The sequence below is a fragment of the Pipra filicauda genome, unplaced genomic scaffold, assembly GCF_003945595.2.
Source record: "Pipra filicauda isolate LSUMZ 115617 unplaced genomic scaffold, ASM394559v2 scaffold40_size4127951_pilon, whole genome shotgun sequence".
NCBI lineage: Eukaryota > Metazoa > Chordata > Aves > Passeriformes > Pipridae > Pipra > Pipra filicauda.
This window is the reverse complement of record NW_024104543.1, coordinates 2904825-2928437: the sequence shown is the minus strand read 5'-3', so window position 1 is coordinate 2928437 and position 23613 is coordinate 2904825. Positions and strand designations below refer to the sequence as shown.

General features: G+C 34.4%; 2 protein-coding genes across 3 annotated transcripts in view; one reads left to right on the top strand and one right to left on the bottom strand.

The window, feature by feature from the left end:
- The window catches only part of IMMP2L (inner mitochondrial membrane peptidase subunit 2), a 417256-nt gene that overhangs the window by 158225 nt on the left and 235418 nt on the right, over window positions 1-23613 (top strand). The window lies entirely within an intron of this gene.
- The window catches only part of LRRN3 (leucine rich repeat neuronal 3), a 34244-nt gene continuing 20968 nt past the window's right edge, over window positions 10338-23613 (bottom strand). The window contains exon 2 of the mRNA XM_027721218.2: window positions 10338-13297. Coding sequence (XP_027577019.1) covers window positions 10820-12946 — 2127 coding nt within the window. The 5' untranslated portion in view covers window positions 12947-13297 and the 3' untranslated portion in view covers window positions 10338-10819. The remainder of the gene's footprint in view (window positions 13298-23613) is intronic.

Below are 23613 nucleotides of genomic sequence, written 5' to 3'. Positions count from 1 at the left end.
TAACTGGGTTAAAATTTGGCATGTGCTTTAGGAGAGGATGTCAAGATCACAGGCATCAGCTGCAATACAGAAGAGCTAGTAGTCAAACAAACTTACTAAACTAGCTTTTTGTGAGAGAAGGATGCCAAACTCAAGTCAATGTAATTAATTATTGTTTTAAATGAAAGAGGATAGCAATATCAGAAGGTAAAATGAAAATAATAGTTGTTTTTAAAAAATATACTTTCCCCTAAGGTTGCATGGCTAATTAAGGTGTGGTTCTTGTGAATTAGTTCTTCAAGATTATAAGATTTTGACCCTGGTTAGTTCTGTCAATTTGAATGGTTATTAGGATCTCACAGGTTGTTCACTTTAGTAACAGGTAGTTCTTTTGCCTGTGGATAAAAAAAAGCAAGTGATTTCAGTGGTGTAGTATGTTTGAAGTCCTAGAGAAAACTAGAAGTGTTTGTCAGCATACATCAGATCCAATAAGTCTACCCCTGATCAATTCTTATTGCCTGTGGTGGTGATGTGGTGGTGAGAGTTTACTTTGTGCTGTAAAGGGGAAAGAAAATGTGAAAATAGTTTGGGAAAGTTCTCTAATGAAATTTTTAAACTAGAAGCTATTTTTTAAACTAGGAAAATTTTATATATATAGTAATTGTGAAACTGAACCAGTAATCACCTCAAATATTATTATTTATAATACTCTTATTGGTAGGATAACCTTAAAAATTCTGTTAGAGATGCTGGATCCTATGAACTACTGTATACCGGCAAGTTTTTTTCTTTACTCTGGTAGAATCAACCTTGGTGCATTGTAAGACTCAGGGAGGCTCCTGTCCTGGTGCCATAAGTGAGTTGTTGCTCTGGTTCTCTTTCCCAGGGGTCCGGCCAGTGGTGAGGCTAAGCACACATCCTGCACAGTCAGAAGCACGCACCATGCAGTACACACATTTAACTGACCACACAGACCAACACAGAGAGAAAACAGTTTCTTTATCAGCACCAACATAAGCACACAAACATGAACAGCATGAATCGCCTGATCTTGTTCCCCCCCAGCCCAACCAATCAGAACTGGAGTTTGCTATTGCTCACATTCAAGCTCATCCACAACATATGGTTTTTAGACACTCAATCATTTCACCCAGAAGTGTATCTCAATTTTTTACAGTTACTGGCAATAAGAGCTATGGGTCCCCCAGACCTGCAGTCCCTCTGTAATTACTGGCACTGCAAAGTCTCATCCAACAGAGGTTCCAGGTCAGCCTGATGTTCTGTAGTAGATAATGCACATACACACACAGAGTAGACAACATACTTACACAGAAGATAGTTAGGACTAGAGTGCAATGAGATAGGACAGATTGTGATGATCAGGTGCAACATTTTGCCAGACAAATGTACTGACCAGCCACTGGCTTACATGTAAGTGGCCTCTTTTTTTTTGCTTAGAATCATGAAATGGTTTGAGTCAGAAGGGACAATTAAAGATCACTGTAGTGGGTTGACCCTGGCTGGATGCCAGGTACTCGCTACAGCCTCTCTCTCACTCCCCTCTGCAACTGGACAGAGGAGAGAAAAAAAAAAGCAAAGGATTCACGAGTTGAGATAAGAGCTGGGAGAGGTCACTTACTGATCACCATCATGGGCAAAACAGACTCAAAGTGGGGATATTATTTGGGTTTATTACTAGCAGGGTCAGAGCAAAAGGGTGAGAAGTAAAATAATCTTAAAAACACCTTTCCCCCACCCCTCCTTCTTTCCGTGTTCTCCCTCCTCCCCTCCAGTGGTGCAGGGGGATGGGGAATGGGGGTTACAGTCAATTGTTGTTTCTGCTGCTGCTCAGGGAGAGGAGTCCTTCCCCTGCTCCCCTGGGTCCCTCCCATGGGAGATAGTCCTTGATGGACCTCTCCAGCGTGAGTCCATCCCTCGGGCAGCAGTTCTTCCCAAACTGCTGTCCCGTGGGTCACTTCTCCATGGGGTGCAGTCCTTCATGAATGAGCTGTACCGATGTGGGTCCCCCACAAGGACCACAAGTCCTACCCATGAAAAACCTGCTCCTGCATTTCTAGATACCTCTAAATGGCAGCCCTGTGGTCAAATATATTGACTGCATTCTCCAAATTAGTGTTGTCAGATTGACAAGGATTTTGTCTTCTCCTCCAGGTCACTGATAAAGCGTTAAGCAGGTTAAATCCCAGAATAGAACCCTGAGGAACACCATTTGCGACTGGTCTTTAAACGGTACAAATCATGGACCACTACCCCAGGAGCGTGGAGTGATGTTGTCCAGACTACCATGGCTAGTACTGTGTATTTTAGCACCTTTGTGTATGCAATCTAGGTGGGAATGATATTAATAGCCTTTCCGTCAAACTAATAATGTTGAAATGCACTTGGACCCAAACTAGAAAAGCCTTGAAGTGCTTCACAGTTCTTTATGGACTTCCTAACTCAGATCTCTCCAAATTGCATCCAAGAGGCATCTTTACGTGTAAATATATCCTCAGAGACTCAACAGATTAGCTCTCTTTTAGATACAGACACCTAGTTGGCTTATTCAGTCTCACTTCCAAGTTTTCACTGAGTTTTCAATTAGTTTACTAATAGTTGTAAAATGGGTTAAAAAAAAAAAGGCATCCTCTTTTTTTAAAAAAAAGGTTTCTATTACTGTATTCTGACTGAGTCTTTTACATCAGTCAGTATTTTTGTATATAACTTAAATATATTGACTTGTATAAAGTTATATTAATTAATATTAAACACAATCATTCTTGTTTTCCCTCTTTCCTCTTCTTAATTTAATTGGTTTTGGTTTTTTGTTATCCCTGCTACTCCTGGTCTTCCCTTCTCTTTTTCTTCAAGCTTTTATTCTTTGAGACAATGATTGGCTTCTTTTTGGTGGAGTAAGCTTGCTTTGGACATGATTTAGAACAAACTTGAATGCATTCCAGTGTCTTTTGTTATTGCCTTTAAATGGATTTTTAGTTAATCCTTTAGAATTAATTATTTTTAAAGAACTTTGAGGCTTCTTAAAAACAACAATTGAAATTGCTGTGGTGCTGGTAATTTTTAGAAAAATCACAGTCCTTAATTGGTTATTAGTCGCATTATAATTGATACTGTTAAGCAGCTCCTGGACCTTGAGCTCTGCCTTTAATTAGAGGCAGTAGTGTCTCCTTCCCTCTGAGATTTCTTTATGAAAGTATTTTGCTTAATAACTAGGGTTATCAGCTTCCAATTGTCTTCTGAATGAAACCTCCCAAATGACACTACCTGTCACTGCCTTCCTCATATTAGACAGAATTTCCAAGCATGCTCTTTTTCATTGCTTAAGCACTTTTTTTTTTCACTTTCTTATAAATATTTTTGTACTGCTTGTTTTACAAATCGTATTGTAACTTTTTCCTTGACTCTTGGTAAATTATGTCTCATAATATGAAACAACCTTATGAAAAAAAGGTCAAGCCTCCTACCTTTAATGATTGTGTCTCCAGGATGGGCTGTCAGACTGTCTTCACTTGCTCCTTTTAAACTGTTTTTCCTATACCATTCCTCTATCCTACTTTTCCCCTTCACTATCATTAAAATTACTTGTAGCACCTCTTCATTCCTTCAACTTATTTTTTTCTCATATTCATTAAGCTGATGATGTTGCAAACTTGTTCTTTTAGCAATTTTCCCCTCACTGGAAACATTTTTACAACTCTCAGAAGGTTTGTTCTAAAATATTTGTACCATCCTATGTTACACTTTGGTTTTTACCTTTGACTTTTCTACCTTTGAGTATCTAAGGTTTCTGTTTTTTTTCCTCACTTACATGGTCTGTACTTTATTTGTTAGCAACATATTATAAGGTTTGTAATTTACCATTTTTTGTTTTAAACCATTTTTTTCCTTTCTCAGATTTTCTATTTTCTGTATATTTTTGCGATAGTTTCCACACCCCTGTTTAAGGTAAGCCCCTACTCACCATAAAGTCATCACATTACACGTAAAGTTTGGAGTATTCAGTGTAAGTGTTCTAGCAAGAGGCATTTAGATTGTTTTATACATATCCAGTGTGGTAGAATGTTAATTTTGGCAAGGGAAAAGTAGAGTTCTGTACCAGAATGATAAAGAAGTGGTATCTTAGAGTAATTTAGAATATGTTGTATGGCATATTATTTCCTTTGTAGTTAGATAATATCTGAACATACCAAAAATTCCTTTCCTGGTTCTTAATTTCCTACACTATCCAGTATTTCTTTGATGGTTATGAAATTAATCCTGAAACAGATACTCTCCACAAAATATTCTATTCTAAGCATTTTAATTAAATAATTTTTTTTTCCCATTTTGTCTTAATTAAAAATATATGTAATGTTTTCAGTTAAATGAATGACATATATTGCACTTACACCGTCTTTAGTAGAGCTGTGCAGACGCAAATTTGTGAGGGCTCTCAGGTGGATAGGTTCATATGGCCAGGCTTTGGCTCATCCAGGGACACACTTTGTAATGTCCAAAACACCTTAACAGGTTAGAGACTAGGATGTTAAATTCAATAGGAATTACACACTGAAATGCTTTTGCTAAATGAGGGAAGTACTGGCGCACCCTTGTCTACCACACAATGTGGTAGAGGAAAAACCCACAACTCTTTGACAATATATTTCTGTTTCTTTTATTCTAAACTCTTAGTTAATTGCAGGGGGTTTTATCTTTGGTGTATGTGCGTTGGTGGGACATGTTTTTTGGTATATAGCTTATAAATTTTATATGCTTTTGAAAGGCTGGCTGGATAATAAGATTATTCTCTTTCTGTTTTCTCTTTCTAATAATCCAGACATTGTAAAAGTTACAAATAACTTCAAATTACTCTACCTGTAATCGACATCTCCATTTAAATCAGCTTTCCTAAGACCAAGGGAGAGAAAGGGAGCTTTAGTTAGCATAATAGCATTTAAGCAGAGCTGATGCTGAAGTGGGTTGGGGAATAGACTTCAGAGTTTTCAGGGTTGCAATTTTTCTCTGGCTACACTTAAAATTTATCCTCAAATCCACAAAACAATTAATTTTTTTTGCTTTTTTTCCCCCTTTCATTAAGAATTATAAAATGATAACAAATATCATAGACAAGGATACTCTGTACGTAGCCTGGGAAATAGGGTACTCTGACAGTAGTCTAGTTCATAGGAGCCTTAGAAAAAGATGAAGTATTACTGAAGTAGAAAATAGGTAAAAAGGAGGGCTACTACTGTGATTTTGTGTAAGAGCAAACTAGATTAATGCTAAATGAAGGAAAGAAATGTGAAGGGTGAAAGTGAGGTTGAATTTCTTGGAAGGAAGAAAAGAAAGTAATTTTTAATTAGACTTTAACAGCCCGAAAAGCAACAAGGTGAATTGGACATGATAATGTAAATATATATTTACAAGTGTTGTGATAGTGGACAGTCCTATTCTGGATTTGTCAAACTAAAAGTCTGGAAGTTATCAGGATACAGTTCATCCTAGCTTGTATAATGAAATCCTCTTACACAGCTGTAGAAGAATTGGAATTGAAATAGTGGTATGTGTCATATATTTTAGGTATTGATAGTTGAACTTTTGCAAGCAGGTATTTTAGGAAAAAGCATTGTTTCATATTTTGGAATACATTGTGTGACACATGAATATTCAATATAGCACTTAGTTTGCTAAAAATGGGAATGCACTTATCATGAATACCTGTAGAGCAATTATGAAATAAATTATGTAAGACTTTAACATCCCATTTTATATTAATTGTTAAGGGAAGATTAAATTAATCTAAGAGACTACAATTGATAGTAACAGTTTGATTTAATTTAATCCTTTTGTTACCTGGTATGTAAAGAAAAACATAGCTGATTACCTGTAATCAAATGATGGTTTTTGCTTTGCTGTAGTAGTGAGACTAACTTTGAATGGTTCGGTTTTATTTGGCATAGTTACTGGACATTTTGCACTTAATTAAAAGTAATAATTCTTACTCTATTTGTAGCCCTTCTATATTCCATTTAAATGTTAGACTGTATAGGAGTAGATGACTTTCATCATCTGGTTTTGTGGTCTATAAAATCTTTCCACCATTATGTCAAAACATCTTTTAGTTATCTTTAATAGTCTTTAAACAATAACCCACTTTCTTTGGTGCTATAAAGGATTCAGCTGTATGTTTTTAATGTTAGCTGATGTTAGTGCTAGAGACAGAAACAAGAAGAAATTATAAATGTTAACAGCACAGAGTAAAAATTAATAAAAAAAAAAAAAAAAAAGAATTTCTGACAAGATTCTGCCCTCAAATGTTATTCCCAACAGCCATCTCAAGGAATCTGGCATGCTCACTTGCTAAATGATAAAACTGTAAGCCCTTTGAACTGTAAAATTTAGTACATAACTGCTGAAAGGTTTTCTTTATAGAATCTAGGTCTGGACTGGAAGAAATGTGTATAGATGAAGACATCAGCACTGAATTTGATGTAGTTTTGTGATTCAAAAACATTATGACTATTTGGAGCACAGTGTGAAATTGTCATCAACATGGATAACGAATAATACGTAAGAGTAAGGCAGATGGAGTTGTTTTCCACTTATCTAAACTGTAATGTTGAAGAGAACATCAGCTATTTTGGGATCAGGAATAGGCCATCTGCCCAAATTGCCTGCCCTTTCAGCTTTATCTTACTCCCATTTCATCTGAATGTCATTACGTTTTTCTGCTTTGTTTCCTTGAGAGATGCTTCATCTCATTAGCTGATCAGCTTGACATCACATTTTAAGGTCTTTCTTTAATATTTTTTATTTCTCTATTCAAATATTTTGCCTTCAAATGTGATGTTACTTTGGTAATTTTTTTACTAGGTCAGACAACATCCGTCCTTACTGGCAGCATTGAAAATGTGATGAAGAAGCCACAGGGATCATGGAAGGGAGCAGAGCATTTGTATCAAGGCAAAGAAAAGGACTTTAGGAAAAAGAGTCTAAAAATAATTGAAGCCAAGAGAGAAAAATAGGCAAGTGAGAGAGATTTGTAAAAAGCATTTTTTAGCTGCCAGAGGAATTTAATTTGTAGTTTTCAGCTTTGTCTGAAGGAAGGAATGACTTAATAAAAGATTCAGTTGCTTTGAAGGTACTTCAATACAACTGCAGCTTTATATATCTCTGAGAATATTGTAGTCAAGTAGGTACAGGTACACTACATTAATTTAAAGTTTTTCTTGAGTGTTCAAAAGAACAAGTCCTTTAAACATATTGTTCAATTGGCTTAACCTTCTATCTCTTTTTGATCACCCTGGCTATACAAATGAAATATTACTTAATGTAACCAGAAAGATAACATAACCATAGTCAGCCATGTACTATAAGGTCTGTTTTCATTATTCATTACTAGTTCTACTGTATGCTTATGCTATTTACAAAGGATGCTTGTCTATTTTGTCTCAGAATACTGAAGTGCATCTAATCATGGACAGAATCTAGTCTGATACTTTATATTATTTTCACACTGCCTTATAATGCAAGCATTGAAGAAGACTCAACTCCTTTAGAATGTTTATTGAACGTAAAGTGAATAGCTCAAGTCTCAGTTCCAAAGCACAGTTCTCACTAGACAGGTTATGATTATATATTTTAACATTCCAATCATGCAAATCTTGCCAACTTTCAGTAATTAATTTATCCATATAAATAATTGCAATTTTCTTGTTTAATATTGAACTTCTATAGTTGTCATATGTATAAATGAAGTTTGGTATTTTTTTTCTTTAATCTTCACAAACTTTGTAATCTAGATTAATTTTTGTCCTTTTTGTGTCTTGATTTTATGTTTACTGAATGTTTAGATAATCTCTCTTGTTTTTATAATCCCTTTTTCTGTTGTAGCTTAGCATTTTCCCTGAGTATCTATGTAGCCTTTTCCTGAGAAAATTGGTTTCAATTATTTCCAGTGGTATTAAGCTGAAAGCTGTTCAAATGACACATTTGGTACATTATTAAACTGACCTACCAAAAAAGTTGATTTGGAAGGTCAACCAATATTTGAGAAAGATGTGGGTTGTTTCTTTTCCTACCTAGTGGTTCATTCCAATACGTTTTTACTGCTGCTCATGGAACTCAAAGATGCTCTTAAATGATCACATGTATCTATCACTTCCCCAACAAATTGATTCAAGATGTCTTTCTGTAAGGTATGTTGTGATGAAGTCTCATGATCTTCACTAGGTAACACCAGTAATTTTTTTTACTCTGGATATGTTTCTAGTCATCCTATTTCTTACTTCTAGAAAAACTGCATGCAATTGTTAAACTGTTTCCAAGCATTTTTTCTCATCTTTATCATGAGGTGAATTTTCAGTCTCTTTTTTACCTCTAGTGGTTTGTGTTCAATGGCTATCTTCTCTATCCCATTTAACTGTATCCTTCAAAATGTCTTCTGAAGTTTTAATAATGAACTTTTCATACTTATTATACACTTTCTGCTATGTAAAATTTCTTGTCTTGTCAGTGCCACACATCCACTCCATTCAGTTCAATAATATGAATGCTTTTCTTTCTTAAGTCTGACAGTGATGCTTTTCAGTTTTTTTCTCTCAGCTCTTCTAGGACTGTCTAGTATGTGAACTTATTTTCTATACTGTATAGAAATCCCTTTTAGAAATGTCTCTTCTATCTTCAGATAACAAATTATATCTTAAAGATTATTGTTGATCATTGTGTCTTTTCTATTCCTGACCAGCACAAGATTGTGGGAAGGACCTCCATTTCTCTTTTAAGTTATCTTGAGGTCACTGTTTCAGGTTACAGAAGCAGAATGAGTTTTATTAGTGAGTTTTGGAAATGGAAATTTCCTTTTAGGATATAAATTAACATTTTTTCTGCAATCTTTTATCTAAGTTTTTTAGGTAGTGTTTGGAGTTGTGATTTCACAGCACTGTAGCAAACTAGAAACTGAAATGTAAATATGTAAGTGAACATTTGGCTGTGTTAGCTGATGAAATATTGGAATTTATTTTTGTAAATGTTTTACCAAGAAGTAAATGCTTAATCTTTTTATGAATAGAACACTACCTTTCAGTCTAGTAGCTGACAGAAAAAAAGTAAGATAAACTAATTAAAATGTCTTTTCAGTATTGTATTTTGGGTATTGCCTAGCCAGGTATTTTAAATGCTTATGTTTGTCTTCTCTCATTAGTAGTACATTTCAGAATAAGGTTTGCTGTCAAATGCCAAGGAGAAGTTAATCGATTTCTGAGCTACTATTTTCTGGTTTGAATAACCAGTAAGTATGGCTTTTAATGCATTGGATTCCTGAGAGGTATCTTTTAAATAAATGGAAACACAGGTGTGCAACAATGCTTTTCTGTTTCTGAGAAAATTAAATATAGTTTGTTGTCAGTTCCTACCTCCAATAAAAAGAGTAAACATGCCAATTAATGAAATACGTGAAAATTTTAGTCCTGTGCCTTGTGCAGAAAAAAACACAACCTTCTGGTAAATGAAGAGATTATGAAGAAGTATATTATGCCACTACTAAGAAGTTATTTGTACATTTTTTTAACCAATTCTACTTTGCTGAAAAAATTGTTGCTAGATTTTTTTGGCATACGTTCATGAAATAATGCAAGTTAAATATACACTAAACTATTAAAGCTAGAAGATGGATTTATTACTTCCCAAGGACCTCAGGTTTATATAGGATATATGTATTAGGAACAGCTATCCATTTTTATACACTGCTACCAAGGAATCCTACTGCTCACCTGTAGCTTCTGTGGGTATTTTGACATGGAGAATGTCTTTGGTCATGGAGAAATAATGAATCTTTTTAGAGATTTGTTAGGCTAATATCATGGAGATGTTTCTTTGTAGATATTAAAGATGTTATGTTTATATGGATAGTAAGTGGTTTGCAGTACTGCCATGGAAAGCACTGCTATGTGTTCTACAAGAGACTACTTTTGTATAGTAATAAAGTAATGCAATACAGATATAACGAAATAAAGATCTGCAGAAGGCTCACATGTTGCTAAGAAAACAGAAGTGTTTCACACAGACACATAAAAATGTGTAAGTGGCCTCATCTCCAACATCCCTTTTGCCTTTAAAAAGTTCTTAAAATAAATAGAATTTGATCAAAAACTAACACTAAATTTACGTTTCTGTTAGAAACATGTCATACAACCTAAAAGCAGCAAAAATATCATATGTGCTCAGATTAGCATTTAACAGGAGAATATGTAAGGAGATATTTTATCAGGCATTGGGATGACTTTGTTTATTGTCAGACAAGAGCTCCCAAAATGGTGGGATTTTTTTTTTTTTTTTTTTAGAAACAAACAAGACCAAAACTATTTTGATTTTAATCAAAAATGTATTTTCTCATTAAAAAAATTCACATACTCACTGTGTCTACTCTACAGAATTTGTCCATTTCATTACACCATATGTCAATCCTAGTATATCTGTTCACTGCAAAAACTCGTGGCTAGTGTGTGTAATACAGCACAGGAGGAGGTATTGCTCAGTTCCACTACTTTTATGTAATAATTTAAAAAAACCCAGAAAATGTTCTTGGCTACTTCCACTGTATTCCAGACTTGAAAGTCCCGTGAAAGTTCTAGAATATGAAGTTAATTGTATTTGGTTGGTAGAATACCCTTAGAAGCCAGTTAGTTAAAATTCTTCTCTTTTAGTTGGTATATATTCCCATTTGTTGGCAGCAGCAAAGTCCAGGCATCTAGTTCCTATGAGAAATACTTTTTCTTGTTGTTTTGTTCAACACAAATGCAGTCAGGGTTTTTTGTTTCAGAAATTGAGTGTTATAGTGACATATTTATGACATATTGTTTGGTACACCTATTATAGTTGCTTTTACTTCCATTGCTGTGCTTTTTTCTTTGCCCATATCCCAAAGAGTGATTAGAGGAGGATAAAGCTCATTGAATTGAAAGGATTGTTTCTTCACATAATTCCTTAGATAGCTGTGTCCAATGCCATAGTTCATGTCTTGTGAGATGCAGCTGTAGAGATATATCACAGAGATGATTCCCAAAAGAGCACCAAGGCAGGCAAGGAATCCTATTATGTTGTTCTTTTCATAGCCTTTCACTTTCAAGTCCAGTCCTTTTGTGGTTACGTTGACACATTGTTTCTTACTCTGTGAATTGATAGTGGGAATATCTATACAAATTTTGTATTCAGTTGAGGGATTTAGATGTGTAAGATTATACACCTTCATATCAGATGGTATTCGAGCGCTCTGTGCAGCCTGGGAGTTTTCAGCTTTCAGAAAGGCTGTCCATCTAACACTGGACTTCAGAACTTTAGAACTTGCTTTCCATGAAACCAAAACAGAATTAGATTTTATGTCTTTTATTTTAATATTTAAAGATCCATTGCTGTCCTGAGGGAAAGAGCCGTCCACTTTAATCATGACTGACTTTAGGTCTGCCCCAACTAAATTTGTTGCTATACATGTGTATAAGCCACTTTCTCTTTGTGTTACATCACTTATTTCTAAAGTTCCTTCGGAATGAACATAGTATTTATCAGAAATAGTATTAGGCAAAAGTTTGTGTCCTGAGGGTGTTATCCAGTAGATTTCAGGTTCTGGTTCTGCTGTTGCTCTGCAGTGTAAGGAAATATGGCTGCCAGCTTTTAAATCCAGAGTAGATGGAAAACTTTCAGGAGCTATCAGGGGGAGACAGATTTCCATCATTTCCCGGAAGTGTATCTGTCTCACATTCTGACCTTGGAATTCCGGAGGGTCTACACAGTACAGAGACTCTGGCTCCATGAAACGAATGTTTGTTTTATTCATGTTAATCCAGCGGATGACACAGTCACATCTGATGGGATTGCTGTGTATGCTGACCTCTTTGAGATTAGGCAAGGATTCTATTGTACTGCGGTACAGGGCACTCAGCGCATTGCTGTTGAGCATGAGCGATTCCAGCTTAGGAAGTCTGTAGAATGCATTGGGGTGAATGTATGATAATCTGGGGTTATTGGTAGCTTCTATTTTTCTTAAATCTGGCAGGTTGTCAACAGCAAGGCTATCTATAGAAATCAGTTCAGGCATGTTATTAATTCCTAACTCTTTTAGGTGCAGCATATTGCTAAAATCTCCTCGTCGTATTCTGTTAATGGGATTCTTATTTAGATCCAGAAATTTAAGATTTGTAGCCTTTTGAAGAGCAATGTGGGGCACTCTAACAAATCTGTTGTCATAAAAGGAAATGCTTTCTAAGTTGTCAAGGCCAGCCAAAGCATTATCTGGTATTTCAGTGAGATTTATACCTGCTAAAACTAGGCTGCGCAGATTGCTGAGAGGCTTGAAATTCATGTCTTCAATTCTGATAATTGGGTTTTCTCCAATCATGAGAATTTCAAGATTAGGAGTAGCTTCAAACCACTTTCTATTGATCACTTGCAGACCATTTGAATTGAGATGAAGTCTGAGAAGATTATTGAGGCCTATGAAAGCTCCTGGTGCAATCACAGAAAGCAGATTATGATTAATATAAAGCTCTTGTAAATTGTTGAGTCCAGAGAGACATTCTTCAGGGAGTTCAGTAAGTTTGTTTTCTTCAAGGTACACTGAAAGCAACTGTGGTATCTTTCTAAGATTAATACTGGTTACTGAGGATAAATTGTTCTGAGATAAATCTAAACCAGTTAAATTCACTGGGAAATCTACTGAATGTTCAATTTTTGCAATATTATTAGTTTGTAGAAGTAGAACTTGTGTGTCAGCAGGCAGTCTGGCTGGAAAATTAAAAAGGCCTAAATCATTACAGTCCACTGTTGGAGCCTCCATGTACACAGACCTGGGGGTGAACCATGGCCTGATCTCACATACACAGGACTCTGGGCAGTCTGCTTTTTTTCCTACAGCTTGTAGTAGTGCAGTGGTAACTAGACTAAGAAGTAAATTAATTTTGTTTTGCATGTCCTTCATCTTAGCTCAGATATTCAGGAAAGTAACAGACCCTTCAGTATTCCACAATAACGGTCTTGGAATTCAGTATGACTTGGTCAATTAATAAAATACACACTTGCATTTATCAACTGATGATCGTGAAGGTCTTTCTTCCTGAGGTTAAGTGATAAATTTGTAACCAGCTTGTCCAGTAGTAAGAGGCATTTTGTGGAAATGAAGGTCACTCTGTCCTTGATGACATAAAATTGATGAGCTTTGTGAAGATGAAGCATGTATAGATGGTCATAGGAGATTAAGTAATTCATTTATTTAGTAGTATTAACTTCAAATCCCATGATTGATTAGTGTTTGCAGGAATGACAGGATGACCTAAAATACAAGAAGAGGAAATAATTAGTGTAAGACACTATAAAGTTATAAATTAATTTAGCCATCTTTTGCTCTCTGCTGTTAATTATTGCAAGTAAGAAAAGAAAATGACTGTGGTGCCTGGAGTATTATAGTGGTATCCAGATAGTATAAATTAAGTTAATATATCTTTAGACTTTTAGCTTCTCATATATCCAGTGGAGCATTGTTCTACAGAAAGATGAAGATCCACAGAGTATAAAGCAAAATATATCAGATTTTTCTACATATTTTATCCTCTTTTAAATTTCTTTTTTTTTATCATTAGAAACAGACTGATTTCTTTTGGCTTTGAAAATGTAAATACTGAGAAAAATCCTACAGATCGTGAATATTTAACTTTTGAACATGAAGTTTAGAAATATAAAGAACATAATTTATGTGTAATCAAAGGAAAACGGAGTAGTTGGATTAATACACATTCCTAATGATGGCGTTCTTAGGCAAGCCTGTGAGATATTTATACAAAAATATACAGAATTGATAATCCTCAGGTTTTATAATTTTTATTTCTTTTTGTAGCTGCTTATTTTCCTTTTTATCTTAAGTACTAATTAGAAAGAAATATGTACCTTATAATAAATAGCTTACCATCTTGGCAAATTCAGACTAATCACTGGCTTTCTTATTCGGGCTTCAATAACCTCAATTGCAAAGCATAATAACAGAAAAGTGTCTTTAGAGTGATAAGGGAAAAAAATCTACACTGCAATTGCTTATTTGGTCTGTAGCTCTGCAAAAATCTGAAATTTCCAAATTGTGTTCATGTCCCAAACTATAGTAAAGACTGAAACCATAGCATCCTGAGGCATCAAATGTGTGCTCCCCAGATTTTTGGTGTGTACTTGCTTTTTGTGGAGTAAAATAAATCCAACTCTGAGTGTTCCTTTTGTTCCAAAGCATGTAGTACCAAAGCTTCTGTGTTTTCATATATAAAGTAGTACACATTAACTGCTTCATTTACTTCAGAATATAGGCTTTGCACTTAACTTTACCAAGACTTTGTTTACAAAGACTGTTGTGCTATATGTATTTATGTCCTTTCTCCCCTTGCCTCTAGTGTTAAAATTGACAGTGACATTGTTTACAAACTGTAAGGTAAGATCAATGCTTCATTGACTTTGATAAATAACTTTTGAGGTGTTGCTGGTATAGATAGAGAGAATTGCAAAAGTTAATTGTCAAGCATTTGAATTTTAGGTTTCCTTTCCGGGCCCAGGAGGATTGGGCATATCTACCACCTATGCATTCCATATCAACTCCAGAGGAAGGGTGTTGGACCATGCAAAGTAACAAGAGCATTGGGCCAATTTGAAATACATTTGGCAAAGTTTTGAGGTTACCGTTTGTGCTATTTGCATTTAAGGACATTTAGTGTTTTATTTTAATGTGTAAGTTTATTAATAGAGTGAACAGACAATGTGTGAGATAAACATACAGAAAACATTCTGCTGTTTTGAGGATCAGTAATATGTTTTTATACACATGACTCAGTTTATACTGAAATGCAAAGACATCCCGACTGAAATAGTGAAAGTATAATCTGTTCCTTTGTTCTGGGAAATGAGATGAACTTGAGGCTTGCAGAAAAATAAAGATTTGTGTTTAACATTTAATGCCTGTAACTTGCTCTTAATTTTGCCAGGAGGAGGCAAAGTGATACCCCCATGTGGAGTACTGTCATATTTACTAAAGATCTCAGTAGAAATCATTCTATGACAAATGCATGGATGTAATTTCCTATGTAGGGAGAAAAGAGGATAGCCATGGGTGGGGAATTTTTTTAAGTCACATTCTCGATGCACTTTCTAAAGCATGTTTCCCCTTGAGTTGTGTATTTTTATTTGGACTGTATATTAAAAATGTTTCTGTAAGCATGACAGATACAAAATATAAATTTCAACTGATTGAAAGGTCATTGTAAATTAGTTGCAATTCAACAGATTGCTAGTGCAGATATCTTAGTCTTTTGATTCCACTATGATGCTCAGGGACTTCTGCTAGATAGAGGTACTTGAGAAAGTATTCTGGGGAAGCCTAATTCTGTAGCTGACCGCGTTCTCTGTTCCTCCCTGGAAATTTGCTATTGGCCACTGTGAAACATAGAGTGTGGACCAAGATGGACTTTTCATGTGTGTCCCAGGCACCTGAGAGGCTGTATCATTTAGAGCGCATTAAGTACATTTTTGCATACATATGAGCCAACATACTCCTGGATTTGCGTTATACTCCTCCTGATTTTATATTTCATTTTCTAGGGGATTCTCAAGCCAAAAGTAAGGGCAGTAGTGGATATTTCCATGTCATATATATTAGATAGGTTTTGTGCAAAAGGCAGCAAAAAAGAAGAGCTGAGAGATCCAGGCTGAAATTCTGCTTCGTTATGATTTAATCTGATGTCTTTCTCTTTCTGGTGAATGCTTTAGCTAATAAGTCACCAGCTCAAGCTCATATGGTGTTCTAACATAAATCTTTCTTATTTCTTCAGTTAAAGTGCTTCTGCCTTGTGTAAAATATTCGCTGGGGTTGAGTGGCTTGAATAACAGATTGTAGAATAATTTTGATACTCTCTTCCAGCCTGCAGCCATCATTCCAAAATATATTGTTTCACTTCAGAAAGATTTTTTATTTAAATAGTGTCATATCTGTGTTTTGTTTTACGTGAAAATTATTTGGTATAAACTGTCATTCAGGGTGTGGAATAAAAGAATGTTTCTGGAGTAGAATGGACATCCATGGTGGCTTATGAGTCATGGAATCATAGAATAGAATATGTCATGTTGGAAGGGACCCATAAGAGTCGTTGAGTCCAACTCCCTGCTCCTGGCAGGACAACCTAAATCTAAATTATATGACTGTAGTACGCTTAATATGACCCAGTACACGGAAAAGTGAAGTAGTGAAATGAACAGCAAAAATTGTATATAACACTTTGAGTGGCAAAACATTTTTATTCTCCCTTTTGTTTATAATAGTATTGTAGTGTGACTCCAATATACAATTTTGACTAAGAATGTAAGAAAACATGGATTGTTGATATAAGTTTTCCAGTCTCACTTGAAGCAATCCAAGTCCAGAATCGAATTAAGCAGTATGACTGCTTAACTAGTTGTATTGATTATGTGTATCTGACTGTATGCAACTAATTTCCAGCCTTAAAATGTGTTCAAATCATTTTGAAGGGGGAAGTGAGCTGTCATTCACTGTAACAAAATAAACCTGATGTAAATTGCACTCAACAGCATAAACTGTATCCTAAGTTCAGTTTCCTTGAAGAATGTCACACAGATAAATGTTTGCACTGAAAAAATAAGCATTTAACTTTGTGTTACTTGGAACTTTTGGAATGCGTTGATTCTTTTTCTTCATTAATTTACTCATAATAGTAAATATGTACTGATAATGCTCTTATTAGCAGTAACTGTCAGAATTTGTATTAATGGTTTCTGGTGCTTTAAAGCTGAGTGCTTTGTACCATCTAGAGTTACATGTGAAAGTTTTGTATTTTCAATGGCCAGTTTTAAAGGTACTAATAAGGACAGAGAGGACCTGAAGGTTATTTGTCCTGTTCCTTTGAGTAGTATTTAAAGGAAAGAGCTTTACATACATGAAGGTTTCTGTGCAAAGGTAGATATTTCCTTTTGAAAAAAAATTCTTTCAAATAATGCAATTATGTCAGCATTAACTCTTGGTAGTGGATTTTGATGACGTCTCAATGACATTTGGTGTAATGCAAGTGATTCTTAGAACTTGTACCTACAACTGTGCACACTAGAAAAGCCAGCAGAGATAAGGCTCAACAGGAGATGATCATCAGTAAGCTGAGATGTGAGATAAATGTTTCCACACAAGCAGCAACAAGAGCTGTGCATCATAGTTTTGGAGTCTTTGATGTAATTCTTTACCCAGCTACATTTGTAAATCTTTATGTGCACTCTGATTGTACATGTATTTCCTCATCCAGAAGAAATGGTATGGTTTGCTTCCTATTGTCTGCAATTAAAAAGGCTAAATAGAGTCTATATGTAATACATTAGTATTGGTTATTAGTACTTATATTCAGTATTTTTATTATTGTTTTAATATACTAGAACTTCTGTACTAAAACTGTTTAAATCATTGTAGACAGATTATTTTTCTCTGGAAGTCCATCCCTGTTGCCATCTATACTTACTGTCTTACTAAACATGGTGTGTCTCTTCCTTTTAAGGTATAAATTCTTGCTTTTAGAAAAATGCACCCTGTTGTGTGTGACTTTTTGCAGCCTAATTATCTCTTATGTAAACGATGATTGGTATGCCTTAATTAGGTTTCTTTCATTTACTGCTACTGACAGCTGGAGCCTTGGTTTACAAGAGGGTATCACCATTATTTGAACTGGAAAAGACATTCAGTGAATGAATAAACTGAGCAGCGTTTCTCATCACTGGAGCAACAGACAGCTAAGAACCAAGTCAGAGTGGGCAGAAAGGAAAAGAAACACGTCAGGTTTTGGCAATCAGTTTTTTCCACTTCAACAGTTAGAGAGACAGTGATAAAACCTAAAAATGCAGCAGCTACAGCACAATGTGCCCTCCTGGCAATAAGGCGAACCATTCGCTTCACAAGGACCAATTTAGAGGTGGCAAGCATTTTGAAAACACAGCTGTTCATACAAAGCTACCTTTCAAACACATCAACTGAAAGAACACTTCTCAATTCTTGTCATTATAACCACTTTGAGCAGTTCTATGGACAGAAATCTGGAAGTGTCACTGACCAAAAATTGGGCATGAGACACTTCATACCTCACTTGATTTTAGTTACAGCACTTAGGGGTTTTTTGGGTTTTCTAAGTATTGGTTATGGAAGTATACATACTTAGGTTTGAACATTTACTATTTTTCTGATAATTTTGTAAGTAATTTTTTCCTTGTTTGTTCTATGGTCAAAACAACAAAAAAAACGTTTCCTTGGGGAATTTTTTATTACAGTGGAATTAATAAAAAGAGTCACTATCTTATATATTTGACATATTTCACAAATTGACACAAAAATCTGAGTTGTTTTCTTTTGTCCTCTAGAAAAATGTAAGTGGGATATTTTTGCTAAAATATGTGCAGAAATTTGTGATTGAGGTAGGAGTAAGTTTAAATTAAAGCACAAAAAGTATAGATTTTCATAACAGAATTGGTTTTGAAAGAAAATATTTCTAGAAGTAAGCTCTACTAGCTGGTCTGATACAGTTACTGAAAATTATACAGATTCTGTAAAAATGGAAAGCATTTCTGCTAGCATATGTCGTCTTGCTTGCATTTCACTTCCTGGAGCAAAGGGTTTCATTTTGTTTCTCTTTACAAAAACAAAATACCAGCTCACTATAATATGCTCTTAATGTTTTATATTCTTACATATAACTAAGATATAGTCTAATATTGAAAGATAAAGGAGGAATTTTGAAAATTAGTGTATTTCTGAGGTGTTCAGCTTGGGCAGCTGACAGTATCAGATGACAGCTGGAATTTCAGTCCTAAGGTGAAAATCTCAAAAGTGAGTATCTGAAATATTTGGACATTTTTGAAAAATTTGACAAGGTCTCTCTGTTGGGACTTTGACTAATTTTGGAAATCTGCTTTACTCTTTTTCTAATGATTGATTTTTAGGTCTTCAGCCTGGCCCTGAATAGCATTATGTAGAAGATGTAAAGGAAATGGCAAAGCTACTGGTATTTAACCTTTGAAGCAATTGGAACTATCTGAATAATTATTTCAGCATATGTGTTTATATTTATTTTGTGAGCTTGTTATGCATCCTTTTCATTTTTCTCCTTATTTGGAATAAATTTGCCTGAGGGAAAGCTACAAGCTTAAAATGTTTAATACGACTGTAAAACCAGACAGGTTCTCATGCCTTAGACCATTACAAGAATGACGAGATCTTATACATCATGAGAAGTTCTTTATATCCATAGACATTGTGTGCTTTGTGGTTACTTTAATGTACACATAAAGACAGATTCAGAAAAACGTTATGATCAGCTAAACTTACATAAGATTTTACCCTTTCTCACTAGTTGAGTCTATTTATTCTATTTTAGAATAACTTTTCAGTGGACTTAAATGAACATTTGGTAAAACCCTTTTTTAAAAATGAAAGGATAGAAAAGATATAGCACTTGTTTCCTAACCTATTTTAAACTGGATTACCATGACTAACCATGGGATGGCAGATAACTATGGGGCTGCCTGTGTGTGAAGTAAGGTGTTTGTCTATGAAAATCAAAAAGCTTAATAGATATAATATTTTTATTACTGTTATGCTGTCATTGGAGCTATAGTGGTGGATCAGGACCACACCAACTTGTGTGCTCACTTGTTGCTAAACAAAACTCCACAGAGCTTAAAATTTAAACACAAGAAAATGCAGAACTGATGATTCAGACAAGGCCAGAAAAAAAAAGTCACTATGACAATTTCTGAATATCCTTGGGTTTATTCTTTTTCTTTAGCAGTAGTCTAGTAGTTTGCTATCATGATCCTGAATTACTTTTCTAAGTTTTGATTTTAGATTTTCCTTCTGTTGTTCTGTCTCTCATGTGCTTTTAACTTTTAATTGTAGACTCTCTAGCCATTGAATACATCTGCCCTTTTCACAAATGTGGAAAGAAGACAAAAAGTTACTTTGATCACACAAAGGAATTAATCATTTCAGTAATTACAGTTCCTGCATATTTTTTTACTTCTCCTAATATAAAGTGCACAAAATAAGTTTTAGGTTTTTCTTTTTTTTTTTTTTGAGTGAGCAGACAAGTTAGAAAATTATATTTATAATTTACAAGGGAATGAATTTCAATGGAATCTGCACATTGCTTTAACATTTGTGTTCTAAGCTATCGTTCATGTTGTAATTTCTAATATGGCATTCCAAATCCTATTGCAATATATTTAATGTGTGTCCATTAAACTACATAAAATAATTTTATATACTTGGATTAAGAAAACTTTTGGAAAGAGTGTGAACTGATTTTTATTTTATTTCTTCTTTTTAAATCAGATATTAAATGTATAATTCAGATATTTTTATCTACAGATGTAACGTGTTGCTAGTATTACATATATATTTTCTAGTTGTCAGAGAAAACAGCAAGAATAAAATGTTACAAATAACTCCTCAAAGTACTTAGATCTTTGGTAGCCTTATTATAGTTCTTAGCCTCAGAAAGATTTCGCCATACAACTTATTTATCATTGCTATTATCGAGCAATTATGTCAAAAAAATGATGGCTGTTACTTGGGAAAGTAATGTGTTAGTTTAATTTAGATTTATTCGTACATGTTCAGCTTCTTTTTGACAGTTGTCATGTTAGCAGTGGAGAGGCACATATTGGCAGCTACCTAGGCACATAGTTGGCAAGAGAGCAGTCACGTTCTGGGTGTGGGTGCATGTACCCAGTTACCAGATGCTTCTAGCAGATGGCCAGAACTAAAGATATGAGAACAGTTTTGGCTTGATTTTCTAGAAAGCTACCATACTGATTCTGGGAGTCTGCAGTACACTTGACTAGTAAAAAAGCCTAGCCAAAATCCAGCAAAGCTATTGACAAATTCTGCATTTTTTTTCTCTGTGGCTCTTAAAATGTAAATATTAAATATGCCTAAACCATAGAAATAGGTGTGTTCAGGTATTTGTAATAAAGACAGAAAAAAGTAGTAGCTGTACCTACCACATACTATTTGTCTTGTGAATTAATTTTTATTAATTAATTAATTAATTAATTAATTTATCTATTTATTTATTTAATTTATCGGGGAAAAAGGTCACTTTAATAAATCTAGTGTAATAATAAACATGATAACTTTAGGAGTTAGAATTTCTATTCCATATTTTTTCAGTAACAAAAATTTAGGCTTGGAAGACCTAAATTACTTTAAATTTTCAGTCTTTAATGGCAGACTCTTAATTTTTAGTGAATTCACCTTTTAGTTAATTGGTATATTTCTGATTTGTTTTGGGACATGGTCGTATCAACGGAAATGCCCTTACAATATTTTAAAATAATTTACGATTTCCAGTGTGCCCTGTATTGAATATCAACTATAATAGTCCTAAGATATAAATGGACTTAATGAATGCAGTTATATCAGTAGCATTCTGCTATTATCTGAGCCAGTAATTGATGTGAAATTTGGTTTGAGATCCATAAAGTGAAAACATTTTTTGCTTGTCATTATAGTTAGCAGAAACCAAAAACCAAAAATAGTTTATTTCTGAGATGCCAGTAGTGGATGAGATATTTACTATGTCATGAATATTCCTACCATATTAGGATGAATTGCTTTAGCCTTATAATTTTGAATATATTTGGTAATTACTTTCATTCTGAGCCACCTGGGGAACCAAGTTCACAATGTATTGTTCAAGAAAAATGGATAATTTTTTTTTTGTAATCTTGTTTGAGGCAGTGTAGAGAAATGGATTGATAAAAAATAATACCTCAAGGTGCAGAAACTCACAATGCATAAACCAGAATATTATTGTAAAGATTAGGAAATAAAGGTTGTATTTTCTACTGTGTTTTAGAACAGTTTGGGTGATATATGGATACTCATAAATTACGAACTCGTAGAGATACTGTCATTTCTGATTGCAGAAAGTATTTCGGTTTGTATTTAGTTTTAATTACAGTTTTCGCTCAACTGAGCATCTCATTAATAATGTTACATGTTAAGGGTATTTTTTCATGTGATTTGCAAAACTAATGTTATTTTTAGACCTGAAATTATGTTTTTTGTGCTTTTATGACCCATTTGTCAGCTCTAATCCACACTATATGATTATTGTGGTTCACTTCTTATTTTCCCACAAGTGAATGCATTAAAATTCTCTTTAAATTTACTTTTTTAAAATAAATACTGAAGAAAGACAATAAATACAAGATAAATAAACAGCAATACTTACAGTTAAATATCATATTTCTTCTATAGTGTGTGACACTACAGCAAAATAATTTTATAGTTCCTGGAACAGTAACTGAATTCTCTTTCAAGTGTTTTCCATGTCCTTTCAAAATTGAAAATTTATTTAAACCTTTGTACCTCTCCAACATGTATAGATAAAATATCCACCTTCCCCCCCATTATTTCCTAATGTACAACTCTTCTAGCGTTTCCTGTTATTTTAAAAGATTCTTTTGAATTTTGTCTAACCTGAAGTTTGACTCAATCCTGTAGTGTTAGATAATTTGACTCATTAGCCTGTCACTGAACAGTATTATTTCAATTATGAAACTACACAATATAGCCACATCTTGATTTTGTATTTCTTCCTTAGCTTTCCAGAATCTATCATCCTTACACATCACATTTCTGCATTTTGGATGCCAAATCTGACAGCAGCAATAAAATTGACGTTCTGATCTTCCAGAGAATTTTGACCAGTATTTACTGTTCAGTTATTCATGTCAGTCAACCAGCTTGCAATTGCTGTAATCAAAAGTTTGCACTGGATTTTCCTTGACAATGCAATTTCTCTTGCATTTTGTTGTGGTTCCTACCTATGATTCAAAGACTATGGATGGACATACCTGCTGTAGGTGCTTATACAGAGACATGTAGGAACACCACTTCATATATTATGATCAGAATGGCAGATATGCACAGATGTATTTGTGCAATGAAATGACTCTTGCTATGGGAAAATGGCTCTTCAGACTGAACAAAAGGTAGGTTTGAATTAAGATACTGAAAAGATGCTATTAGTGGTGATTATGGTATGAACAGCTTTGTTCATCACACGTGTCAAGTGGGATAGATGAACCATTTCAAATTGTCCTTCCAGTTTGTCCTTCCATAGGTGGATTAGGCATAATTTTGTAATAATGTTATGTCAAAGCAACCTGCTTTTTTATTATAAGACACTTGTTTTTAAGTCTGACTTCAGCCTTTCTGCTTTCAGACAATGGCATGGTTCTCTTTTTCAGCAGTAAAACAGCTTTAATAAGTAAAGGAAGATAGGTATTGCAATAGTTTGACATTTCAACAATGTGAAATTACAAATAAAGCTTTCAGGGTCTAGTAGTAATTTCTGATTCAAAACTGGAAGACATCAGAGTGATTATCAGAAGTGAGGAGAAAGACATGGTATGCTTGCTTACTCATAGGAGGACCACGGAAGTGAAACAGCAATTATGAACCTAGCATATGCTAGACCCCGTGTTTAGCTTATCAGCTGTGGGTAAGACTGTTATGAAATGCTGTATATGGTGCTGTTCATTCAGGTTCAGCAAAATAAGCTGGAA